This window comes from Wallemia mellicola (assembly GCF_000263375.1).
Source record: "Wallemia mellicola CBS 633.66 unplaced genomic scaffold WALSEscaffold_2, whole genome shotgun sequence".
Lineage (NCBI taxonomy): Eukaryota > Fungi > Basidiomycota > Wallemiomycetes > Wallemiales > Wallemiaceae > Wallemia > Wallemia mellicola.
The window spans coordinates 483,128-503,402 of NW_006531959.1; the positions used below are offsets into that span (position 1 = coordinate 483,128).

The window sequence follows — 20,275 nt, forward strand, 5'->3', positions numbered from 1 at the left end:
CATTTTGTTGTTGCACTGGCTTGTGCATAGCTATCCTGTTGAGTACATCCAAGGACAAAACGATGACATCGGATTCAACAAGCAAAGAAAGCCAGAATGCAATAACAGGTGAGTGCTCGCTTTTAACTATCGCCATGAAGGCCATAACGAGCAAATCAAACTCCTCATCATTGGCGACAATGTTATTCTTAGCCTTATCGAGTGAAATACCCATACAAGTGACAACAGTTGAGAGAATTTCCTTACAGGCTCTCTCAATTTCACGTGTTGGTTTTGTCTTAGTGTTCTTGAGGAAATGCATAGTGAGGAAGACAATTTGGATAGCTTGAATATGGAATCCCGGTGTGAGCTTCTCTTTGTAGCTGTCAACAACGGATAAACCAACGAGATTAATGAGGTTTTCTATATTAACGATGAGAGCGGTTGCATCGAAGGGCTTGTCACTCGACTTCTTCAAACCCAGCTCGAGCAGGTGAAGAACCAATGAAAGACGTTCTGAATGTATACTCGTCATAATTTCACCCTGTCTGTTTTCGAATGAAGCAGCTTTAGCTGCGTCAATAGCGCATTCTGTGACATTCACGGTCCGATTGACTGTGTTTGCATGTGTAACAAAGGCATTCACGCTTCTTGTATAACCAACTTGAGCATCAACGATCGTCCAATCCAAATTAAGCGACTTAACATGCTCCAAAGTAGCCTCAATGAGTTCATCATCAACTGATTCAGACGAGGCCACATAACCATCTAGTTTTGCCTTCAACAGATCAGTGTTGAAGACGTAATCAATTCCAAATTGACGGTTGAGAACCTGGTGGAATTTGTTCAAATCGAGCCCATCGTAAGCAAGCTTAATGCTGGAATGGACGTTCGCATGTAAGTCTGTATCACAGCTATTTTGCAACGCAAGATCAACAATTTGGCTCAACTTGCTGGTCAAACGTTCAGAGCATTTAGATGAGCTTGGACTACCGTTATCATTTGACAAAATCGACAAGGCAAATGAAGATGCTGTTATCCTATACGCGTATTGAGTAACAGCTTTGCTCAGTCCCTTGGCATCTGCTGGTGTGGTATCTCTATCACTTCCATCTTCGATAAGGGAATCTGTGTCATTTGACGTAGATGGCGGTACATCACCAGCATCTTTTACGGCAATGTCACCCAACCTCGTCCAGAATTCCTCTGATGATCGCAGATTCTTGATTGCCGGAAGGTGACCTTCAAGGTTTTGCCAGATGACATCTAAAAACCTCAATACTGAGCTCAGAAGAGGTGGGGATGACTCCCAGAGTTGGGACTTGAGTAGCTGTTAGTCAATGAAACTCCTTTCGCGAAAATACGTACCCAGATTTCAACATTGTCAGATGCGACATCCAAAGCAGTCCTCTTGAGCTCCTTCTCCTCCTTCTTCTGAATGGTAGATTGTGACTGGGTGTCCCTTTCTTTGATAAGCTCGCGAGCAGCAGCACCAACGCTCTGTCCCGTGAGCAGCAAAGTAGCCAAACCAGGTTGAGAAGCAACAACGACTGCGCATAAATCCCAAACGGCCGTTCTCAATTTATCATCAACATAAGCATCCGCTACAATGTCAATAAGACCGGATACAGTGCCTATTTTAGCCTCAGTATGTGTATTTTTAGATGATTCATGGACTCACTATGCGGATCGGCGAAGAATCCAGCCAATGATGAACTAGGCATAGTATCAGCGCATAAAATAGTGAGTAAACGCGTGGATTCGAGTGAAATTGTCTTGGTCGATTCCTTTGAAGAGATGTAGAAGGCCAACATATCAACCAACTCGTGTCGCTTTTTGGCGTCTCTTGATGATGCTCCGGCTGCTAAGGCGACCGATCTGTCAAAGAATACAATTCTTAGGAGACTAGCTTCGCGCTGAACATCCGCGACCTCGTTTTCGGATACTAACAGAAGCTGTGACAACTTTAATGAAGCTTCTAGTACGCTTTCTGCTAAAAATGCATCATGTGTTCTGCGAGCAATATAAAGTTTATTAATAATCTCCCCACTTGATGACAATATCGACACTAATGGACACAACGTAGCGGCTGTAGCATCAGTCGATAATTGCTGCTTGATCAAATTCGTCAAACTTGGAAGTGTTGTGGTGTCCTCGATAATATCCGCGTAGAGTTTTGTCAGCGTTAAGCTGATATTGAGCTTATCACTGAGATGCACATAACGCCAATCGGCATGTTCGATCCAAACATCATTGATTGACCAACTGACAATCTTTAATAAGACTTCACTCTTCAACTTGTTAAAAGCTGGATCAGCGTTGGCGGTAGTCTGTTGTGATTCCGTGAAGAGCGAATGTGCGAGTGACAACAATGCGCTCAGCATGTTGTAAGTACCGACAGACTTCTCGATGGTGAGAATAGGTGTATCTGGAGAGAAAATGCTAGTACCGCCACGAAGGAAGGTCCAAACGCGTCCAGGGAATGATTGCAAGAGTGATGTGAGAATATTGATAGAGGACGCGACAATTTGAGAAAGATTTCCACTGGTGTTACGTTGTGTGATAAGTGTTGAGAGACACTTGTCAATAATTGCGAATAAAACGGCTACCAAATCAAGCTCCTCATCTTCTTCAGTTGAGCCACCAATATTTTCAATCAACAATGGTGCAAGATTTGGGTTACCACTGAGAACATTGCCGATTAAGTTCAAAGAAGACAAGACCGCTTCGTTGTACTTCTCGTCATTGATATCAAAAAGTGGTTTGAGTGAGAAATTACCGACCATTTGAGCTTTTTTGTGGTTCGTAGAGCGAGAACTAGACAGCCAATCAGAGAGTAACCTTCCAATTATGTTCCAACCGCTCAGACTTTGGGTGAAATTCCAGCATATGACAGCTGGTGGTTGCTGATTGAGCGGACTGAGTTGCCTACCAACTGTGCTCTCCGGCAACTGCTTGTCCAATCCGGGGAGTGTAGTTGTAGCATTAGTTGACCGAACGAGCGGGTCAGATTCATCAGGTGATGAAGGACCGTCGAAGAGTGTGGTATACGTTGGTAGACTTGCAAAATATAAGAAAACGCGATCTGAAGCCTCGGAAGCTAGTTGGAGCTGCTCATCATCACACTCTGCTGTTGATGGTGAAACACCAGTCAATGAGAGAAGTAGATTGATGAGCGAGAAAAAGTCAAGTGGCCATCTACCTCTAGAAAGATCCAAAATCAAGGAAGCAGGGAACTGGGAGTCATATTGTGACCAGAATTGGTGAGCGAGGGGAGCTGAAACTGAAGTCGTTGAAGAAGAGAGAAGGGAGGTAAACAAGCTAACTATACCCTCGAAGTCATTGACGAAGGATGGATGTACAATTGAGAGAGTTGCATCGACAAGACCCTTGATGATAGACTTGTATGCGAGTGAGTTGTAGCTAGATGCTCGGGAGACGGCGTGTGAGTTTGTGAAATCGCTCACTTTCTGGAATAATTGGAACTGCGATTGGAGGAGTTGACTGTATATGATCTGGTAGAGTGGCTGGGGTTGGTCGGTAGGTAATAAAAGTGAAGCTAGTTGTTGATGTGATGAGGGTATATCGCTGTCGTAAGATTGAAGAGCCTGGGTAATTTTAGATAGGATGTAGGACCAGGAGAGGAGCAATGACGCGTCTGAAACACGTTCAACGATGGTAGTGTGCAGACTGATAAGATCATCGACATTATCAAGATAGCTGATGGAAGAGCCGGAGTCTATGCTGTAGTGGAACTGCTCGAGGTTGAATAGTTCGATGAGTATGAGTGTGAGATGCTGTGTCAACAAGCCATCATCTGTCCTGCTGATTCTGTAGTCTATGAGCTGTTTGAACTGTGAATTCGAGGGAGATGGGACGTTGTAGAAGTGGGTGAAGAGCTGGAGATATGTTAGAAGATGGTGGTAGGAGATCAAGAAGGAACGCACCAGCTGTGAGATCAAAAGCTTCTCCTGTAGTACCAAATCGTCATCTCTAGCCCGGTCGTCGAGTAAGGAAGAGATGAGAGTATCGACGTATGGGCTCTCTAAAACGTCTAAATCTAATTTATGCTCTAAATCTTTTATTCTCTCTTCAATTTTTGTGGATTCCATTCGACAGTCTTCTCTCAAGAGACGACGTTAATGTCACAGTAGGTTTTCTAGCCCAAATAAATAGAATTTACTAATAAGCGAACAGACCAATATTCTCAAGGGACTCACAAGAAGAGCGTGGAGAGAACGCTCGTCTGTCCACCTTCGTTGGTGCTACAGCCTTAGCTGACTTGGTCAGTCTACTAGTCGACTACAAGCACTTTATCTAATACTCTACAGGTAAAATCAACCCTCGGTCCAAAGGGAATGAACAAAATCCTCCAATCGGGCACAGATGGTAACATTACCGTCACAAACGACGGTGCTACAATCTTGAAGTCTGTTCCATTGGACAATCCAGCTGCAAAGATCTTAGTAAACATCTCAAAGGTACAAGACGACGAGGTCGGTGACGGTACTACCTCTGTTACTGTTTTGGCTGGTGAATTGCTTAGAGAAGCTGAGAGACTAGTAAACGCAAAGACACACCCTCAAGTTATCATTGATGGCTACAGAATAGCCTCAAAAGCAGCTTTGCAAGCTTTGGAATCCGCCGCTGTCGACAACTCAGCCAGGCTCGAGGCTTTCAGAACTGACCTCTTCAACATCGCCAGAACAACACTTTCATCAAAGGTTCTCTCACAAGACAAGGACTATTTCGCAAACTTAGCTGTCGACGCTGTACTCAGATTGAAGGGCAGCACAAACTTGGAGAACATCCAAGTCATCAAGAAGGTTGGTGGTAAGCTCACAGACAGTTACCTCGATGAAGGTTTCATTCTCGATAAGAAGATAGGCACAAACTGTCCAAAGAGAGTCGAAAACGCGAAAATTCTCATCGGTAACACCTCAATGGACACTGATAAGATCAAAATTTTCGGTGCACAAGTAAAGGTCGATTCAACTGGTAAACTCGCTGACTTAGAAAGAGCTGAGCGTGAAAAGATGAAGGCAAAGGTACAACGTATAAAATCACACGGAATCAACACTTTTGTTAACCGTCAATTGATCTACAACTACCCAGAAAGCTTGTTCGCAGAGGCTGGCATTACCTCAATTGAGCATGCTGACTTTGAAGGTGTCGAGCGTTTAGCTTTGGTAACCGGTGGTGAAATCGCAAGTACATTCGAGAACCCAGACCAAGTCAAGCTTGGTGAATGTGATCTTATTGAGGAAATTATGATTGGTGAAGATACCGTAAGTGTCTATTAAATTGAAGTCTTCCTCACTAACTAATACAACCAGTTAATTAAATTCTCTGGCGTTAAAGCTGGTGAAGCTTGCACCATCGTATTGCGTGGTGCAACATCCCAAATGATCGATGAAGCTGAGAGATCCCTTCACGATGCTCTCTCCGTACTGTCACAAACTGTCAAAGAAACAAGAACAGTATTGGGTGGTGGATGTGCCGAAACTCTCATGGCAAAGGCCGTCGACGCGGAAGCACGTAAGACAGCAGGAAAGAAAGCGATTGCAACTGAAGCTTTCGCTAAAGCACTCTTACAAATGCCAACCATTCTCGCTGACAATGCTGGTTACGACTCCGCTGAACTTGTCGCAAAATTACGTGCTAAGCACTATGACGGTGACAACAAGGCTGGTTTGGACATGGTCAAGGGTGAAGTTGGAGACATGAAGGAGTTGGGTGTTACAGAGTCCTATAAATTGAAGAAGCAAGTCGTATCATCTGCTTCAGAGGCAACCGAAATGTTGTTGAGAGTTGATACGATCTTGAGAGCTGCACCAAGACAACGTGAAGGTTAATGACTAGGTGGAGATATCATATAACAGTTTTATACATGCAAAGCTTCCTTTTATGAATTGTAAATGTGACGTAATATTCTCTTTATAACCTACGACCAAGAGCATGTCAAACGCACGCAGACTGCGACAACAGAGAGAGCTCGAATCGTTGAAATCGTCTACACCAGATCTGGAAACTCCGGAAGATGAAGTTGCAGAAGAGAAGCCAAGTAAAGTAGGCAATCCATTCGCAGCTTTGGGGGCAGAAGAAGACAACAATAGTGAGGATGAGGAAGAAGAAGGCGAAGAAGAAGAGGATGCCTCTACTCTGACGCCTACAGCACCTGCCGCGAAGAAGGTATGAGTGCGCCACCAGCAATTAACAAAGACTAACGCAGAATAGAAAAACAAGAATAAAAAGAAGAAGAAGAGTAAAGGTGTGCAACAGGCAGCATCTGCACAGCCACCTCAGCAGCCAGTCGACGATAAGACTTACACTAGCAACAGACAAGCAAAATTAGCGAGAAAGAAGCAGAGAGGACTTAACGAAATTGATCAAGCGTTGCAGGAACTGAACATTAAGTTAGTGTCCTTTATTTCATGCAGCATTTATTGACAACATTAAAGATATCCAGAACAACAGCAAACTACTCAGACATCAGATACAAAGCAAAACTCCACGATAAGCACACTTAAGGCGTTCCTAGGCATAGATCCTAAACAGCTCGATGCTTCAGCAGAAATGAAGAAAATGTTTGGTGCTAAAGTTGTCTCATCTGCGACATCAATGAATAGCTATGGTATGGGTAGACAGGGACGCAACCAGCGCGCTCAAGCGGCATTCATGAAAGCTATGCCACGTTCACATCTTGCGAAATACAAGCCGACATGGCCACCACCGACGGTTGCCAAGCTAGACGGTATAGGTATGCGCACACTCACATTGGATGAGATGAAAGATTGGCGTGTGAGACACAACTTAGATGACTCATTCAATTTGGGCGGATCTGGAAATAGCGGTGATGGTAATTGGTGGACATTTGTACACGAACCACAATATAAGAGCGTACAACGTCAATTCTTGGATGCAACAGGCAGCTTTGATCCTAACACACTTATGGCACTCTTGCAAGTTTACCCATATCACGTTGACACTCTCAATCAAGTTTCAGAAGTGTTCAGAATGCAGGGAGACAACTCTAACGCATCCGACTTCACAGAGAGGGCACTTTTCGCTATTGAAAGAGCCTTTCCAACAAACTTTAACGTTCTCTCCGGTCAATGTAGATTAGATTTCGACAGGGTGGAAAACCGTTCAATCTGGCTCGCCTTGACAAGACTGATCAATCATTTGTGTATGAAAGGATGTTGGAGGACGGCGTTCGAATATGCCAAGCTTATGCTCTCGTTGGATCCACTCACCGATCCATATGGTGCGCTCAACTGGATAGATTTCCTCGCTGTCAAGGCTGGTCAACATGACTGGATAATCAGATTGGCGAAGGAATGGCCGTATAACAACACCACCAACAGTGGTGTTGTCGACTGTGCGATACTACCTGGTGTGGCTTATGCTAAAGCCTTGGCTGTCTATTATAAAGAAAAGCCAAGCAAGCAGCTCGACGAGACAGTAAATGCATTCGAAGAAGCAATCAGTGAACATCCTATAGTCTTAGAACAGCTGCGGGATAACGGTTTAATCACCCTCTCACAATCCCGTAACGAGAAGATCAACCAGACTATCAAAGCCAATGAAGAACATTACGCTAAACATGCCGGAGCATACCACGCCCGTAATATCGCATTGGCTAAGGTCTACTATGCTCATAGTCATCCACTCTACCGTGATCCTAACATACCTCTGCAAGAGATCATTAACCGAGCAATCGATAACCTTGAAATGACGAGAGAAGAACAAGTGAAGAAGGCAGAGCAAAACATAATAAGGAAGAGTCTCAAAGTATACAAATTCCCAGAGAACGTTGCACGTCACGTAATTATAAACAATTTGACGGACGCCAAGCAGGATATCCCACAGGTGTTCTCAGAAGGTGATGCATTCGACCCGGTAAGACCGTCGACGAGTGCTAGCGGATATAATGATGCATACTTTACTGGTGTAAGGACGAGAGGTGGCCCTAGCGACAGTGCGGGTCCAGCTGCAGGCGGAATTATGTCATTTATCGAGAGTCTCCTCAGAGGGGAATTTAATGTGAATGATCTTGGTAGGATGGACCCTAACATGCGCGTCGTACTCGAAGACCAAATAAATGAGCTCCAACAGGCAGGTATGGGCGGTATGCCTGGCGGGTTTGGTGAGGATGAACCATCTGAGGAGAGTGAAAGTGAAGAAGAAAGCGATACAGAACAGTCAGATCCAAGTCTTGTTGAGAGGATGAGCCGTATGATTGGACTTAACCGCGGGAATGACAACGATGATAATGTAGACTAAGATACAATTTACTAAAAATACATATGCAATAATTCCAAAGTCACTGAGCGGGCTATCCAGCCAGAGAGAATTATGATTGTGGAAGTGATGGGTGGTGTGTTAAGCAGTACTGTGATAGAGTTAGGACGTTTCGCCAAAAGCCCTGTGCTCACCTCTCAAACCGAAGCCAGCAGACATGCCACCAACAACAGTATTGACTATCCAAGGACGATCGATCCTGTCATCATCGAGAGAAGTGTAAACATTCCACACTGCCTTCCTGTTATCGTCTGTGAGGTGCATACCTGTAAGGAAGTTGTCCGGGACATTGCTAACTGTACTGCTAGATTGAGGCACAGGATCGGCGATGATGAGCAAAAGAAGGAGGAACAACTTTGCAAAGCTCGAGTAAAATATGGCTAAACTAATCTGAAGATTACTGACGGAACGAACTGTGAGGATCCTCACGGCGAATATGACAGCAATATGATAGCTCAAGGCATCCAAAGTAGCTGCTATAAGCAACTTCATAAAGCTCATCCCATCCGCTCCTAAAGAGATAAGCAAAACGCGATTCATAAAGCAAGACACGCACTAAAGTGTACCCAGCTGACAAAAGCGTCTGCGATGACGAGAATACCACCTAACTTGACCAAGTGAGTCGTAGTATTGACATTATTATGCCTATATCCCGGGTTAAGGGATCTAAAACGTTCAGATTGCGCCGGTTCAGCTCTACGATTATATAGAAGGTGACGGAGAACCTGGGGTTTAAGCAATACTAAATCTGAGAGCAGGGATAGATTCCTACTGCCAATATAAACATCTGAGAGATTAGAACAGGCTGGCTGATATGATATGAGAATGTGACGACGATTGTTGGTCTACCCACGCAGAGTTCGATACGTGAATCAGTGAATGAATAGATAGTCGCTACGTTTTCTAAATACTGTCTACAGTTTACGCAAATTGGCATTTCACTCTTTAACTTCCGCCATGAGTGTCCAAAATGACGAGGCGTTGCAGAAGGTATTGGATTGAGAAAGAAAAACAAACGATAGACTGACAGTACACCAAAGGTTCTTATAAGCATGCAACAACAGGCGGTCAACGCAGAGAAAGCTCTGCGATCAGTCAAACTCCAATTGACGTCCCGGACGCGTGAGAAGCGTCTGATTGAACTCACAAGAGCAGAATTGCAGACTGTACCAGATGACGGCAGAGGTGGGCTCTACAATGGTGTTGGCAAGATGTGCGTAATCAGTAATCATCCTACTAAACTAACAGAAGACAGGTTCATGGCTGTCGAGAGGCCGACATTGATGGACGATCTTTCTAAACAGGAGAGAAGCATATCTGAAGACATAGTCGCACTCGAGAAGAAAGGGAAATACATGCAGAAGGAATTAGAGAGTGCGACAGCAAACCTGAAGGATGTATTCCAATCTAGATCATGAATCAAACGTTTTAGTTCTTTACAGCTGCGATTGCTTCAACTTCTACCAAAACATCCTTTGGCAGACGAGCGACTTCGAAGCAACTTCTAGCTGGCTTGTGTGGTGCGAATGCACCCTCGTAGACCTTGTTGAACTGCTTTTGTTAGTTGTGAAGATTCGAGTGTTAGAAACATACAGCAACGAAATCCTCCATGTTCTTGAGAAGACATGTTGTCTTCATGACATCCTGCATCGATGAGCCGGATGCTTCTAAGACATTCTTGAGGTTCTTGAGTACTTGTGTCTGCGTTGTTCTTAGTTGTGTCTCTTGAGCCCAGTCTTACTCACAGCTTGTGGTTCGATGCTGCCCTCACCGACGATAGTCATCGATTGTGGATCCAATGGGATACAGCCTGAGGCATAAACAACGCCGTTGTGGGTGATAGCTTGTACGTATGGTCCTACAGCTGATGGTGCTACGATCGAATGAGCTTTTAGTGGAAGCATGCCGAAAATACCCACCGTTTGGTGTTGAAGTTACTTTGAATGAAGAGGACACTAGAGCTTCAATCAACAACCACTCTCACACACCGATAGCTACCCACTTGTTCGTGCACTAGTTGACAGTTGTCTCGCAAAACGTGACATCATGAATGTAAATGAAAAAGAAAAATGAATTAACATAAGTAAATCATTCAATCATTTTAGTTTATTCTTTCTTCACTCAATTGGTGATTTCTGAGCTAATGAAATCTGAAATCCCGGTCAGCAAATGAAACAAACGAATAAGAAGAGAGTACACTCACTTTGTCACCAAGGGATAAAGCAATACCTTGTGTTTTGGATCTAATTCTCACATGTCCTTGTATGACACCATCGTTGACACCTTCTTCATTCTTTTCGAGTGAGATATTGGCGAGTGCATCCTCACCGAATACAGATCTAGCGTACATATTCGCAGAGAGGAAACCACATTCTCCGCTCATGCTAGCTTCTGGAGTAAGGCAAGACATGTTGGTAGACTTCATAATATGCTTCAAATAAAGACGCAAGTCGGATATAGAGGTATTGACATGTACTTTGTTCTCCCATTCGAATTCACTCCACATCGATCTAAATTGTGCTTCGTTGCAGTAAGCTGGTTTGATATAATCCATAATATCGACGTGTATATCGTTAAGTACGATATTAGTTGATTCAGCAGCACCAGGTCCATCGTAGCCAATGTTACCAAAGATGACACCAGTTTCAGTTGAACTAACCTTGACTGTTGCTTTTACGTTGTGGAATGCATGAGGACCGAGGGTTAATGTTGATGGACGCTCTACGAGCTTCAAATCACCTAATGTTGCAAATTCGATGTTAAGATTCTGCATAGTGTTACCAGTTTGGTTGACAATCAAGACGTCAAGGATGATATCAAATTGGTGGATGTTAACGTAGGCTTCAGCATAAATTGTATCACTGAATCCAGTCAATTGAACAATACGTTGCAACTTGGACATGAAATCGTCCTTTAACTCATCAGCTCCTGTCGCCCTCGTGAGATCTAACTCGAATTCTTTTGTGTCTAAATCTACTGTCTTCTTCTTAAATTGACGGAAAGCAATCAAATCATCTGGTTGGACTTTAACAACCTTTGAATCCTTGATATTCTTCTCTTTGACTTTCTCTTCTTCAATGTGTATCATCTTTGAGTAGGCTGCTTTTGTATCATTGAGGAAAATGTCCTTGAAGGAGTTTGATGCAGCCTCGTCAGCTAATGCCTGCACACAACTAAGAATACGCTCTGCACTATCTTCATCAATTTGTGTAGAAACGAACTTTGACTGTCCAACTCGTATGATAGAAGTCATTATAAGCATCGCTTCAGCTTTGATCGAATTGAGTTCATTAGCTTCCAAATTCTGGTTGGTTGACAATCTCATAACCAATTTTGTGAGTGTTGACGCCAGAACACTAGCAGTGTAGAAGTCACCATTGAGAATCAAACCTCTAAGTGGTGGCTTGCTGGCTGCTTTAACTGCAGCTAACCTCGATGCATCTTCGGCGCTTGACACCTTAGTCTCAGTTGCGTATGTACCATCAGCAAGAACCTTTGTGGTTGTGATTAACTGCTCTTGTCCATTTTCTTCGTTTGTATTTTGATAATCTTGCTCATCGTAAGCTTTTTGTTCAGCTGCCAAAATTGGTATTGAACCAATAACTAATCTGACCTTCTCGAAAGCCATCTTTATATCATCAGTTTGCTCACAATATTCACCGATTATCCAGAGAGCACCTCTAAATACCTTCCCAGATTTGACATCAGAGAAAGTTTCAAATAATCGTTTAATAATTGTTTGACGTAATGAAGGGAACTTCTCGACGACTTGTCTGACGAAAGAGATAACATCTACAGCTGATGGGTTGTTTGAGTCACCTAAGAATCTCATCAAGGTGTCAACAACTGATGAAGCAACTTGTGAGTATTTGATAGAGATTGTGTGAATTGATTGAATAAGCAATTGACGGTATTCAACATTTCTCTCAAAGTCTTGGGATGAAGTTGTCTTCAAGAGTTCATTTTTCAAGTAATCAACAATTTGATCAACGTTGCGTGAGTTGATCATTTCCAAAATGATTTTAATAACCTTCTTCTTTACTTGTAAATCAGGGGCAGATAAGACGTTCAAAATGTCCAAAACAAGGGTATCCAAGAGGTTTGGATTGGTGCTCAACATTTCTGATAATCTAGCCAAAACAATGAGTTTAACGTTGTTGTCAGAGACGTTGAGGATGATGTTAATGAAAGCAGCTGCTGCGGCTATGATTATGTTAGACGGGTGTTCATATTAGAAGGAATATTCCACTCACACTTTACAGCTAATGAGTTGTTTGTAAGAACTGTCAGGGTGATAGCAGCGTCATATTTAACGGAGTAATGACTTGACTCTAACAATTGAGAGATAAAATTCAAATATAAAGCCCTGTTGGCGTTGATATCCTTGTCATTTCTAATCAATTCGATCAAACTCAATTGTAACAGCTCATCAAACGATAAGAGGTTATCTCTGAAATTCTCTAAATATTCCAAGGCGATTGGAGTTGAAATGTTTGCTAAAGCGACAAAAGCATTTCTTTTACAGTTGTTGTCAGATTCCGCGACTAAAAATGCTTGTAACAGCTCAGCTGCGTCTGGTACCAAATATTCGAATTTGTTGTAAATAGACCAAATAGCGAAAACTGCGTTCTTTCTAACGTAAGAGTGTCTATGCTCCAAGCAAGTTCTAACAGTTGGTAATAATGGCTCTAGGAGTTCATAGTCCGTGATCTTTTGTAAGAATCTTAAAGTAGAACCTCTAATGAACTCATTTGGGTGTTGTAAATCATTTCTTATAGCGTTACAAACCAAGATCATTTCCTGTTTGAGCTTGTTCTGTTCATCATACTTTGGACAGATCTCCCAATAAAAGTGCAACAACTTCTTCAGATGCTTGTTCTTATTAGGAAGGATAGATTGTATGATTGGCATTAATAAATCTGGCTGTGATTGACCGTTTAGAGTGAGTAGGATGATCTTCTTAAGCGTATCAAGCTTTATCTGATCGCTACCTTTCTCTAAGCCCTGCCTGAGCTCTTGAGTTGTCGGTATCTCTGTAATTTCATAATTTATGAGCGTATAGCTTGGTACTTCCATAGATGATGGTAGAATGACGAGAATGACACCTTGATGCTCTTCATCCAAGTGGGTAGATTAAATTAAAAATTTATGAATAACTTACCATTTTATTAGCAACTATCCGGTTTTATAAAGGTATTTTATTTATTTACCCTCTATCTACACCATCTCATCTCCCATCTCTCAGGGATTACGAGCTAACAAGGACGATGAGAGGAAATTTATAGAAAGCGTTTTAGATGAGATAAAGGTAGAGATTAGGAATTCTGATATCGATATCAAATCAACCGCAATCTTGAAATTGACCTATGTTCGTTCATCTCTCATGTAATACCTCATTAACAATCTACCACAGATTGAAATGCTTGGATTCGATATCTCCTGGGTGAGACTATCACTTACATATAGATTCATCTCACCATCTCTAAAAGTCCGCTTTCCCTATCATAGAAACTGCATCATCATCGAAAGCACACCTGAAAGCAATCGGTTATTTAGCAGCCAATCAGTCTTTCAATAGCCAAACTGAAGTTATGATGCTCATGCCAAACTTACTTAAGAAAGATCTTCAATCTGAGCCCGGACTAGCATTAACGTCATTTACGAGTATAGCAACCCCTGAGTTATCCGTCGACTTGGCTAGCGATATAAGTAGACTTACCACACATACAAAACCATCAGTACGTCAAAAATCCGTCGCTGCTATTCTCAAATCAATCACTTTAACAAATGATTTCGAATTGGCCGATTTCAAAAAACGCCTTAGAGAGAGATTAAACGATCAGGATCCGGGAGTCATAGTGGCAACCGTATCGGCGATAACAGAATTAGCAACTAGCTACCCAACTCAATGTCTCCATTTCGCTCCCTCGTTATACCGCTTACTGACATCATCGACAAACAATTGGCTTGTTATCAAAGTACTCAAGTTGTTCGCTACTCTTTTACCATATGAGCCACGTCTACAGAGGAAGCTATTCAGTCCGATAAATGAACTGATCGAAAATACTACTGCAGTTAGTGTTCTTTATGAATGCGTCCTGACCTGCATCATCGGTGGAATGTTATCAACTGGTGACCTAGCTGAGAAGTGCCTCGAGAAACTTACCCAATTTCTGGATGAGGAGGATCAGAATCGTGGGTGTTATTTCCACTGTATCGCTTAACTTCTAATATCCCAAGCAGTTAAGTATGTCTCGCTATTAGCAATTGCCCAGATGGTACCCCATCATGCCCACCTGCTTTATGAACATGAAGACGCACTGTTGAGCACACTTGATGATGTCGACACTCTGATTCGCCTTCGCGGTCTTGAAATACTAAGTGCGATAGTAACGAAGAGCAACGTGGAACGGGTAATGAACAAACTTTTTGAGCAACTCTTACCAACACAAACGAGTGCGAAGGATGCCTTAACCGGTGGCACGAAGTCCACACCAAAAAACTACATTCGCCAACTCGCGCAGGAGATAATAAAGATTTGCAAAAAAGACCATTATACCAACATACCATCGTTTAGTTGGCTTATTAATGTTATTATGCAACTTGCAAAAGTTGTACCACCGTCGAGAGGTTCTGAAGGTATCGATGAATTGGGTGAGGAATTTTCACAACTTTTGGTTGATATTGCCGTAAATTATCCACAAACACGCCAATACGCTACGAATGTAATGCAGGATATGCTAGTTGAATATGTCGAAACAGATATACCAGTTAGTATGGTTTCTGATTTACTTCCTGCTGCTGTATATATTACTGGTGAATATGCTATGCAAGTAACGTCTTCTCAGTTTGATTTATCTGACAATTTCATAGGTTTCTAGAAGCCGCTCAACCTACAATACAGCAATTGATACATCCTAAATTCCTTGAAACATCTCATTTCGTGATGGGTTTGACAGTCATTTCCATTGCTCGAGTGTATGGTATACATGCAATGCTTGTTGCAAATGGCTGGGAAGATGATATTAGGGATCGTCAGACGAAATTGACCGAATTGACAAACTTGACGAGTGAAACAAGAGATGGAATTATTGCATACACTACGATCGCAGATGTAGAAGTAAAGGAGCGCGCAAGACAATTGCTCAATCTCCTCAATGTCGTTTATGGTGATCTTATAAAAGATCAAGATAGCAACGAATGTCCGAAATCACTATACCTCGTTAGTAGCATTTATTTCAACAAAGCATTAGAAGTGAAAGAGGACGAAGAGATGGTGAAATTTGATCTCAACGTGCCACTTTTTGTCAATATCGATGAAGAATCCTACACAGATGACGAACCAGAAATACAACCACAGGAGAATAAAGAGGAGCGCCGTCACAGTACAAAGCTACGTCAAGAAACACCAGAAGAGAGGGCTGAAAGAAAGAGACGTAAAGCTGCACTCAAAGCTGAACGAGATGCCAACCCATATTATATAAAATCCAAGAAAGATAAAGGAACAGATTCGGATGACTTAGACGATGTCCCAGTTGTGAACCTTGATATTGATGAGAATGCCAGTAGTGGTAACAGTACACCACTCTTCTACCCTAAAACTTCAAGTGGGACGTCATCACTCAAATCAGCCAGCACGCAAAATCTCGAACCAACAGCAATTGAGAGTGGAAGTATTAGCAAAGTCGTAAAGAAAAAATCTAGGAGTAGAAAAGTATAATACGTGCATTGTTCATTAAATAGAATGTTTTCCTTCGCTTCTTTTTTGTTGTAATTACATCAATTGTTAAAATCGATTGGTTTGAATGTAGCCTCAATCTTTATTCTACCACATTTAACGTTAGATAAGTTGAACCAGTCAATTTGTCTCTCCTTAGCAGTAAGCAAGTCAGTCAAGCTTACTGTTACTGTACCAAGTGAAGTATTGGTTGCGAAATCCTTGTCATCAAATACTTCAACAGATACCATACTTTTGTTCTTATTCTTGACGAGGTATTCTTTGTTATTACCCCAATTTGGATTTTTGGTTTGCTTCATTGTCTGTGTCTTGTGTATTTGCTTTTTACCGACTCTGAGAACTGCATATGGAGATATGTTTCCATTAAAGATTGACCCACTGCTATCGAGATCTTGCGCCTGTGTTATTGAAACTCTAACAACACCACTTGGAAGATCTGGTGGAGGGATGACATTTCCTTCCTCATCCTTCGATGGTTCAAGGACGGGGAAGAAGTGAATACCATAGTCGAGCAAACCATGTTCCTTTCCATCGTAGATAATCTTGGCATTTGAGTCCTTGCTATTTCTCTCCTCATTAAGTGTTGCGAGATCGAATGATGCCATACCGATATCACTGTCTTTCCTATGATCATTGAAATCCATGACGTTCATAATAAGCATGTCATTCAAGTTTGTCAGCAAAAGGTACTTGACTTCATTCCAGCTTGGCTCAGATGCATTCTGTATTGTTGCGGTTCTGTCAATATCAACGTTAGCGCCAATGTTGAATGAAACATATGGATCTGGTTTTCCACCGCCAAGTTTAGATGTCTTGAGGTGACGAGCTGAGTTAATTTCAACCTTGATCACACCGACAGCGGCATCCATTGGTGTTCCAGCGAGAATTTCCTTGATGTTGAGAGTGAATTCGTTTGGATGGTACATCATTGGTCCCATATTAGAGTGTACTTGGCCTGTAATGAACGCACTCAATCCTGGAATCTATTTGGTGCTGTATTAGTATAAATCCCGAATCAAACATCATACGTACATTACCAACATCAAATCCAAAGGTATCACCACCGATAGGTTTCAATACATAGTCGAATTTAGGGCGTTCAAGGAAACTAACACCGACAAGTTTGATGAATGGGAAATCCTTATCCAATGTGAACTTTATTCTCATGTAACCACTAAAATTCATATCTTCAAGAAGGATAGGGAGGGCTTTTCCGACAACACCTTTACCTACTCTGACAGCCAAGACGATCTTTGGATTGACTTGCTTTTTGGCCTCATTTGGAGTGATGTTCGACTTATCAGATGGTTTGAAAGCGACTCTCCAATCCATTTGAATGAGACCATTACCAGCATTTGGCCAGGTCTTAACGTACTCGATATCAGGAGCTTTGTTACCAAGTGTAAATTGAGTCATACGAATTGAATCGAGGAAACCTGGTGTATTTTGACTGAGAACCTGATCAACTGAGCTAACGATCGTTGCACTTAGCACTGGCTCATAGATAAGCCAAAATCTATCCAAGAAACTGTTCACCCATTCAGCAGATTCATGTTGACTTTCGAGACGGTTGATGGAGAGTTCCCTGCTGATATCATCCTTGATGTTGCGCTTCATACGGACCATATGTATATTATAGAACGTGCTTGCACCGGCGAGAACGAGTAAGACCCAACCGAAACCTAAATTGAACTTTCCGATAACGATCGTGAGAATCATTGAGAGGATAAGGACACCTGAGTTCATGTACCATTTACCAAAGAATCTAGTTGCCAATCTATTCAATTCAACATCATCGTTCAAGTTAGTGTCGAGTGCAGTGAGTGACATCTTATGACCGACTTTGTACCAGGGAGGAATTTTGCCTGGAATGTCATCGTCTGGAGTTTTCTCGGTTGATTTCGCAGGTAATTCATCCTCCTTTGCGTCGCCTTTCTCAGCTGCATCGTTTGTAGCTTTTGCTGCGTCGTCAAGCGTCGTCGTTGCACTCATTTCGACGGAGTTATCTTCATCATCCAAATCCAAAGCTGTACCCTCAGTTTCCTTGTTCCCCGTATCAGGTGCAGCGCCACTTTTTACTGCAGCTTTCTTTTTGCTACTTGGATCGTCATTTGGGTCGAAAGTGTGGACTTTACCGCCAGCTTTCTCCGATTGCTTGAGTTCATTCTCTAATTCGCTGACGTCTTGTTGATATTTTGCTTCATTAGCTTCGCCTTCTTGCTCTGTATTGGCGTGATCTTTCGATTTCAGGCCGAATACCATCGTCGTAGGGATAGAAGAGGTATATCGTGGTATTTTATATTATGATACTATATTTTCATATACTTTCGGACTAGTTGAGCGTATTTCCATCTGCACAGCTTTATTATAGTTTATCCGCACCTTAAATTGCTATGACGCATTTTAACATAGCATTTTAGAGTAGATTGATAGATTAATTTAAATAATAGCTTTAATATACAGAACTATAATAATAAATATAACCGAGAATACTAGAAAATTTGCTAACAAAGGGACATCTAAACTCTCATAGAGTTACTAAGATAAAAGTGAAACTCTCGGGTAATTTACCCCTCGCTAAGTAACTAATAGCTCATCAGACAACATAGCACGGCACTTATACAGACAAATTTGCTATGTCGTCCAGGTACAAGCTGATAGAGCTATAAAACAGGCTTTAATCGTCTTTTAACCTTAACTATACATCATGTCTAACTTACCAAATACATCAGTGAGTTTTATAATACAATCTAGCTATCATCTGATAAAATATTCAGTCGGTACCCCCACCAAATGATCTATACTGGACAAAGAATGAGGATCTAAACCTCTATGAACCAATACAGCAGCTAAAAACACCAGACAAAGCTGGATACATACCCGCTTCACAATATACGTCCTTCAGCAAAACTACACCAACATTCAGTCAAAAAGCAGTACCGACGAAACCAATGCATGAGAACCCATATAGTTATAATAATAATAGATGTTTGTAATATATAGCATATATACCATTCAGATTATCTTCTCTCTTCTCTGACACCATCATGACTTCAGCTGTAGAAGTGAGCAAAAGAGTAGAAAATAAAACGCCATACTAACTAATTTAAAGGAAACACCAGAAGGACAAATTCTTAAACAAGTAGAATTCTACTTCGCTGATACAAACTTACCATTTGATAAGTTTTTATGGTCTCTCACAAAGAAGAACCCAGAGGGATACGTACCTATAGCCACTATTTCATCATTTAAGAGAATGAGAGAACCAGTAGAGAAAGCTGGCGGTGTTGAAAAAGTCGCAGAAATTCTTCGTCAATCTGATAAACTCGCCGTGAGCGAAGACGGCGTTAACGTTAAGCGCGTAGAACAAGTTAAACCAGTAGTAGATCGTGAAAGCAGATCAATCTACGCTAAGGGTTTCCCAGACGAGTCAGAGAACACTCAAGTTGAACTTGAGAAATACTTTGCTGCTTTCGGTAAAATCAACGCAGTTAGACTTCGTAGAGATGAGAAGAAGAAATTTAAGAACTCAGTTTTCGTTGAATTTGATAACGTTGATGATGCTAAGCGTTTCTTGGAATTACCTCAAGAACAACGTAAATACGGCGAGACCGAACTCCTCACTATGTCTAAAGAGGCCTACGTTGAGATGAAATGTAAGGAAAAGGGTATCACACCAGGTAGCAACAACAAGAAGCAAGGTAAAGGACACTTCAATGCATTCAAGGAGGAGAACAAGAAGACAAGGGACGCTGAGAAGGCCGACAGACCACTCACAATGATGCTCATGGGTAAGGAGATCGAAATCAACAAAGAGAACGGTCAATTCGACGAATCTCTCCTTCAATTCACATCTGGTTCAGTCTTGAAATGGTCATCTGAGTCCTCATTAGGCGATATGGTCTTCCGTGATATTAAATCATCAATGAAGCAACATATCGAACCATCTTTCGTTATTGTCGATGATGAGAAGAAGTCTGGTATGTCTGGATTCAAGAGAAAGGTTGAAGACGAAGATATCAACAAGCTCAACGAAAATGTTAAGGTTAACGACGTCTCAGTATCATTCACTAGACCAACTCAAGAAGAGGAGAACAAGTACTACCTCGAAAACGCCAAGAACATGGCTCAAGCTGTACTTACAAGACACAGAGAAGGCGGTAAGCCAAACAACAAACGCAAGGGTGGAAACTTTCAACAAGGCAACAAGAAGCAGAGAAGAAACTAGATATTATTTATAATATGCATTTGATT

The 20,275-nt window shown here is 41.9% G+C and overlaps 9 protein-coding genes across 9 annotated transcripts; 5 read left to right on the top strand and 4 right to left on the bottom strand.

Annotated features, from left to right (window-relative positions):
* Positions 1-4,107: 4,107 nt before the first annotated feature.
* On the top strand, positions 4,108-5,884 carry WALSEDRAFT_31226 (hypothetical protein). Its single transcript, XM_006956335.1, has 4 exons — positions 4,108-4,129; positions 4,177-4,264; positions 4,311-5,267; positions 5,316-5,884. Exons 1-4 carry the CDS (start codon positions 4,122-4,124, stop codon positions 5,832-5,834), a joined length of 1,572 nt encoding a protein of 523 aa, XP_006956397.1. The 5' UTR covers positions 4,108-4,121; the 3' UTR covers positions 5,835-5,884.
* A 53-nt stretch (positions 5,885-5,937) lies between these two features.
* WALSEDRAFT_67351 (DUF654-domain-containing protein) lies at positions 5,938-8,307 on the top strand (the record flags this gene model as incomplete). Its single annotated transcript, XM_006956336.1, has 3 exons — positions 5,938-6,171; positions 6,217-6,395; positions 6,441-8,307. 3 exons carry the CDS (start codon positions 5,938-5,940, stop codon positions 8,263-8,265), a joined length of 2,238 nt encoding a protein of 745 aa, XP_006956398.1. The 3' UTR covers positions 8,266-8,307.
* WALSEDRAFT_59370 (hypothetical protein) lies at positions 6,441-10,305 on the bottom strand. The gene is made up of 10 exons (XM_006956337.1): positions 10,286-10,305; positions 10,203-10,238; positions 10,029-10,156; positions 9,877-9,984; positions 9,539-9,834; positions 9,324-9,496; positions 9,137-9,273; positions 8,840-9,092; positions 8,418-8,795; positions 6,441-8,374 (listed from the first exon to the last, which is right to left on the bottom strand). Exons 7-10 carry the CDS (start codon positions 9,218-9,220, stop codon positions 8,277-8,279), a joined length of 813 nt encoding a protein of 270 aa, XP_006956399.1. The 5' UTR covers positions 9,221-9,273; positions 9,324-9,496; positions 9,539-9,834; positions 9,877-9,984; positions 10,029-10,156; positions 10,203-10,238; positions 10,286-10,305; the 3' UTR covers positions 6,441-8,276.
* On the top strand, positions 8,247-10,267 carry WALSEDRAFT_31227 (hypothetical protein). Its single transcript, XM_006956338.1, has 9 exons — positions 8,247-8,374; positions 8,418-8,795; positions 8,840-9,092; positions 9,137-9,273; positions 9,324-9,496; positions 9,539-9,834; positions 9,877-9,984; positions 10,029-10,156; positions 10,203-10,267. The coding sequence occupies exons 4-6, from the start codon at positions 9,241-9,243 to the stop codon at positions 9,699-9,701; spliced, it is 369 nt and encodes a 122-aa protein (XP_006956400.1). The 5' UTR covers positions 8,247-8,374; positions 8,418-8,795; positions 8,840-9,092; positions 9,137-9,240; the 3' UTR covers positions 9,702-9,834; positions 9,877-9,984; positions 10,029-10,156; positions 10,203-10,267.
* WALSEDRAFT_62405 (YjgF-like protein) lies at positions 9,712-10,328 on the bottom strand (the record flags this gene model as incomplete). The annotated part of the gene is made up of 5 exons (XM_006956339.1): positions 9,712-9,834; positions 9,877-9,984; positions 10,029-10,156; positions 10,203-10,238; positions 10,286-10,328. The coding sequence occupies 5 exons, from the start codon at positions 10,326-10,328 to the stop codon at positions 9,712-9,714; spliced, it is 438 nt and encodes a 145-aa protein (XP_006956401.1).
* On the bottom strand, positions 10,314-13,397 carry WALSEDRAFT_59371 (Coatomer, beta subunit). Its single transcript, XM_006956340.1, has 3 exons — positions 12,537-13,397; positions 10,487-12,486; positions 10,314-10,433 (listed from the first exon to the last, which is right to left on the bottom strand). Exons 1-3 carry the CDS (start codon positions 13,357-13,359, stop codon positions 10,401-10,403), a joined length of 2,856 nt encoding a protein of 951 aa, XP_006956402.1. The 5' UTR covers positions 13,360-13,397; the 3' UTR covers positions 10,314-10,400.
* Positions 13,357-17,101, top strand: WALSEDRAFT_67356 (ARM repeat-containing protein). The gene is made up of 8 exons (XM_006956341.1): positions 13,357-13,407; positions 13,456-13,476; positions 13,529-13,651; positions 13,697-13,726; positions 13,773-14,478; positions 14,527-15,130; positions 15,157-17,022; positions 17,057-17,101. Exons 1-7 carry the CDS (start codon positions 13,393-13,395, stop codon positions 16,001-16,003), a joined length of 2,346 nt encoding a protein of 781 aa, XP_006956403.1. The 5' UTR covers positions 13,357-13,392; the 3' UTR covers positions 16,004-17,022; positions 17,057-17,101.
* Positions 13,494-18,910, bottom strand: WALSEDRAFT_31231 (hypothetical protein). Its single transcript, XM_006956342.1, has 8 exons — positions 18,799-18,910; positions 18,631-18,752; positions 17,054-18,583; positions 15,157-17,004; positions 14,527-15,112; positions 13,773-14,478; positions 13,697-13,726; positions 13,494-13,651 (listed from the first exon to the last, which is right to left on the bottom strand). Exons 3-4 carry the CDS (start codon positions 18,281-18,283, stop codon positions 16,063-16,065), a joined length of 2,172 nt encoding a protein of 723 aa, XP_006956404.1. The 5' UTR covers positions 18,284-18,583; positions 18,631-18,752; positions 18,799-18,910; the 3' UTR covers positions 13,494-13,651; positions 13,697-13,726; positions 13,773-14,478; positions 14,527-15,112; positions 15,157-16,062.
* Positions 18,911-19,059: 149 nt separating this feature from the next.
* On the top strand, positions 19,060-20,272 carry WALSEDRAFT_42953 (hypothetical protein). The gene is made up of 2 exons (XM_006956343.1): positions 19,060-19,086; positions 19,134-20,272. The coding sequence occupies exons 1-2, from the start codon at positions 19,069-19,071 to the stop codon at positions 20,247-20,249; spliced, it is 1,134 nt and encodes a 377-aa protein (XP_006956405.1). The 5' UTR covers positions 19,060-19,068; the 3' UTR covers positions 20,250-20,272.
* Positions 20,273-20,275: the final 3 nt, after the last annotated feature.

What these genes read in the sequence shown, in the direction of transcription:
- WALSEDRAFT_31226 (XM_006956335.1), top strand. An exon ending in CTACAGCCTTAGCTGACTTG is followed by an intron (nt 4,265 to 4,310) that starts GTCAGTCTACTA and finishes AATACTCTACAG; the next exon opens with GTAAAATCAACCCTCGGTCC. An exon ending in TTATGATTGGTGAAGATACC is followed by an intron (nt 5,268 to 5,315) that starts GTAAGTGTCTAT and finishes TAATACAACCAG; the next exon opens with TTAATTAAATTCTCTGGCGT.
- WALSEDRAFT_59370 (XM_006956337.1), bottom strand. Translation starts at nt 9,220, where the DNA reads ATGCCAATTTGCGTAAACTGTAGACAGTATTTAGAAAACGTAGCGACT. An exon ending in ATTCACGTATCGAACTCTGC is followed by an intron (nt 9,093 to 9,136) that starts GTGGGTAGACCA and finishes ATATCATATCAG; the next exon opens with CCAGCCTGTTCTAATCTCTC. An exon ending in TGTCAGCTGGGTACACTTTA is followed by an intron (nt 8,796 to 8,839) that starts GTGCGTGTCTTG and finishes TTATCTCTTTAG; the next exon opens with GAGCGGATGGGATGAGCTTT.
- WALSEDRAFT_31227 (XM_006956338.1), top strand. Translation starts at nt 9,241, where the DNA reads ATGAGTGTCCAAAATGACGAGGCGTTGCAGAAG. An exon ending in ATGACGAGGCGTTGCAGAAG is followed by an intron (nt 9,274 to 9,323) that starts GTATTGGATTGA and finishes AGTACACCAAAG; the next exon opens with GTTCTTATAAGCATGCAACA. An exon ending in TACAATGGTGTTGGCAAGAT is followed by an intron (nt 9,497 to 9,538) that starts GTGCGTAATCAG and finishes AACAGAAGACAG; the next exon opens with GTTCATGGCTGTCGAGAGGC.
- WALSEDRAFT_59371 (XM_006956340.1), bottom strand. Translation starts at nt 13,359, where the DNA reads ATGGAAGTACCAAGCTATACGCTCATAAATTATGAAATTACAGAGATA. An exon ending in CAACTCATTAGCTGTAAAGT is followed by an intron (nt 12,487 to 12,536) that starts GTGAGTGGAATA and finishes ACATAATCATAG; the next exon opens with CCGCAGCAGCTGCTTTCATT. An exon ending in CTTTATCCCTTGGTGACAAA is followed by an intron (nt 10,434 to 10,486) that starts GTGAGTGTACTC and finishes CCGGGATTTCAG; the next exon opens with ATTTCATTAGCTCAGAAATC.
- WALSEDRAFT_67356 (XM_006956341.1), top strand. An exon ending in AACTATCCGGTTTTATAAAG is followed by an intron (nt 13,477 to 13,528) that starts GTATTTTATTTA and finishes CCCATCTCTCAG; the next exon opens with GGATTACGAGCTAACAAGGA. An exon ending in TTGGATTCGATATCTCCTGG is followed by an intron (nt 13,727 to 13,772) that starts GTGAGACTATCA and finishes CATCTCTAAAAG; the next exon opens with TCCGCTTTCCCTATCATAGA.
- WALSEDRAFT_31231 (XM_006956342.1), bottom strand. Translation starts at nt 18,283, where the DNA reads ATGGTATTCGGCCTGAAATCGAAAGATCACGCCAATACAGAGCAAGAA. An exon ending in TTGGATTTGATGTTGGTAAT is followed by an intron (nt 17,005 to 17,053) that starts GTACGTATGATG and finishes AGCACCAAATAG; the next exon opens with ATTCCAGGATTGAGTGCGTT.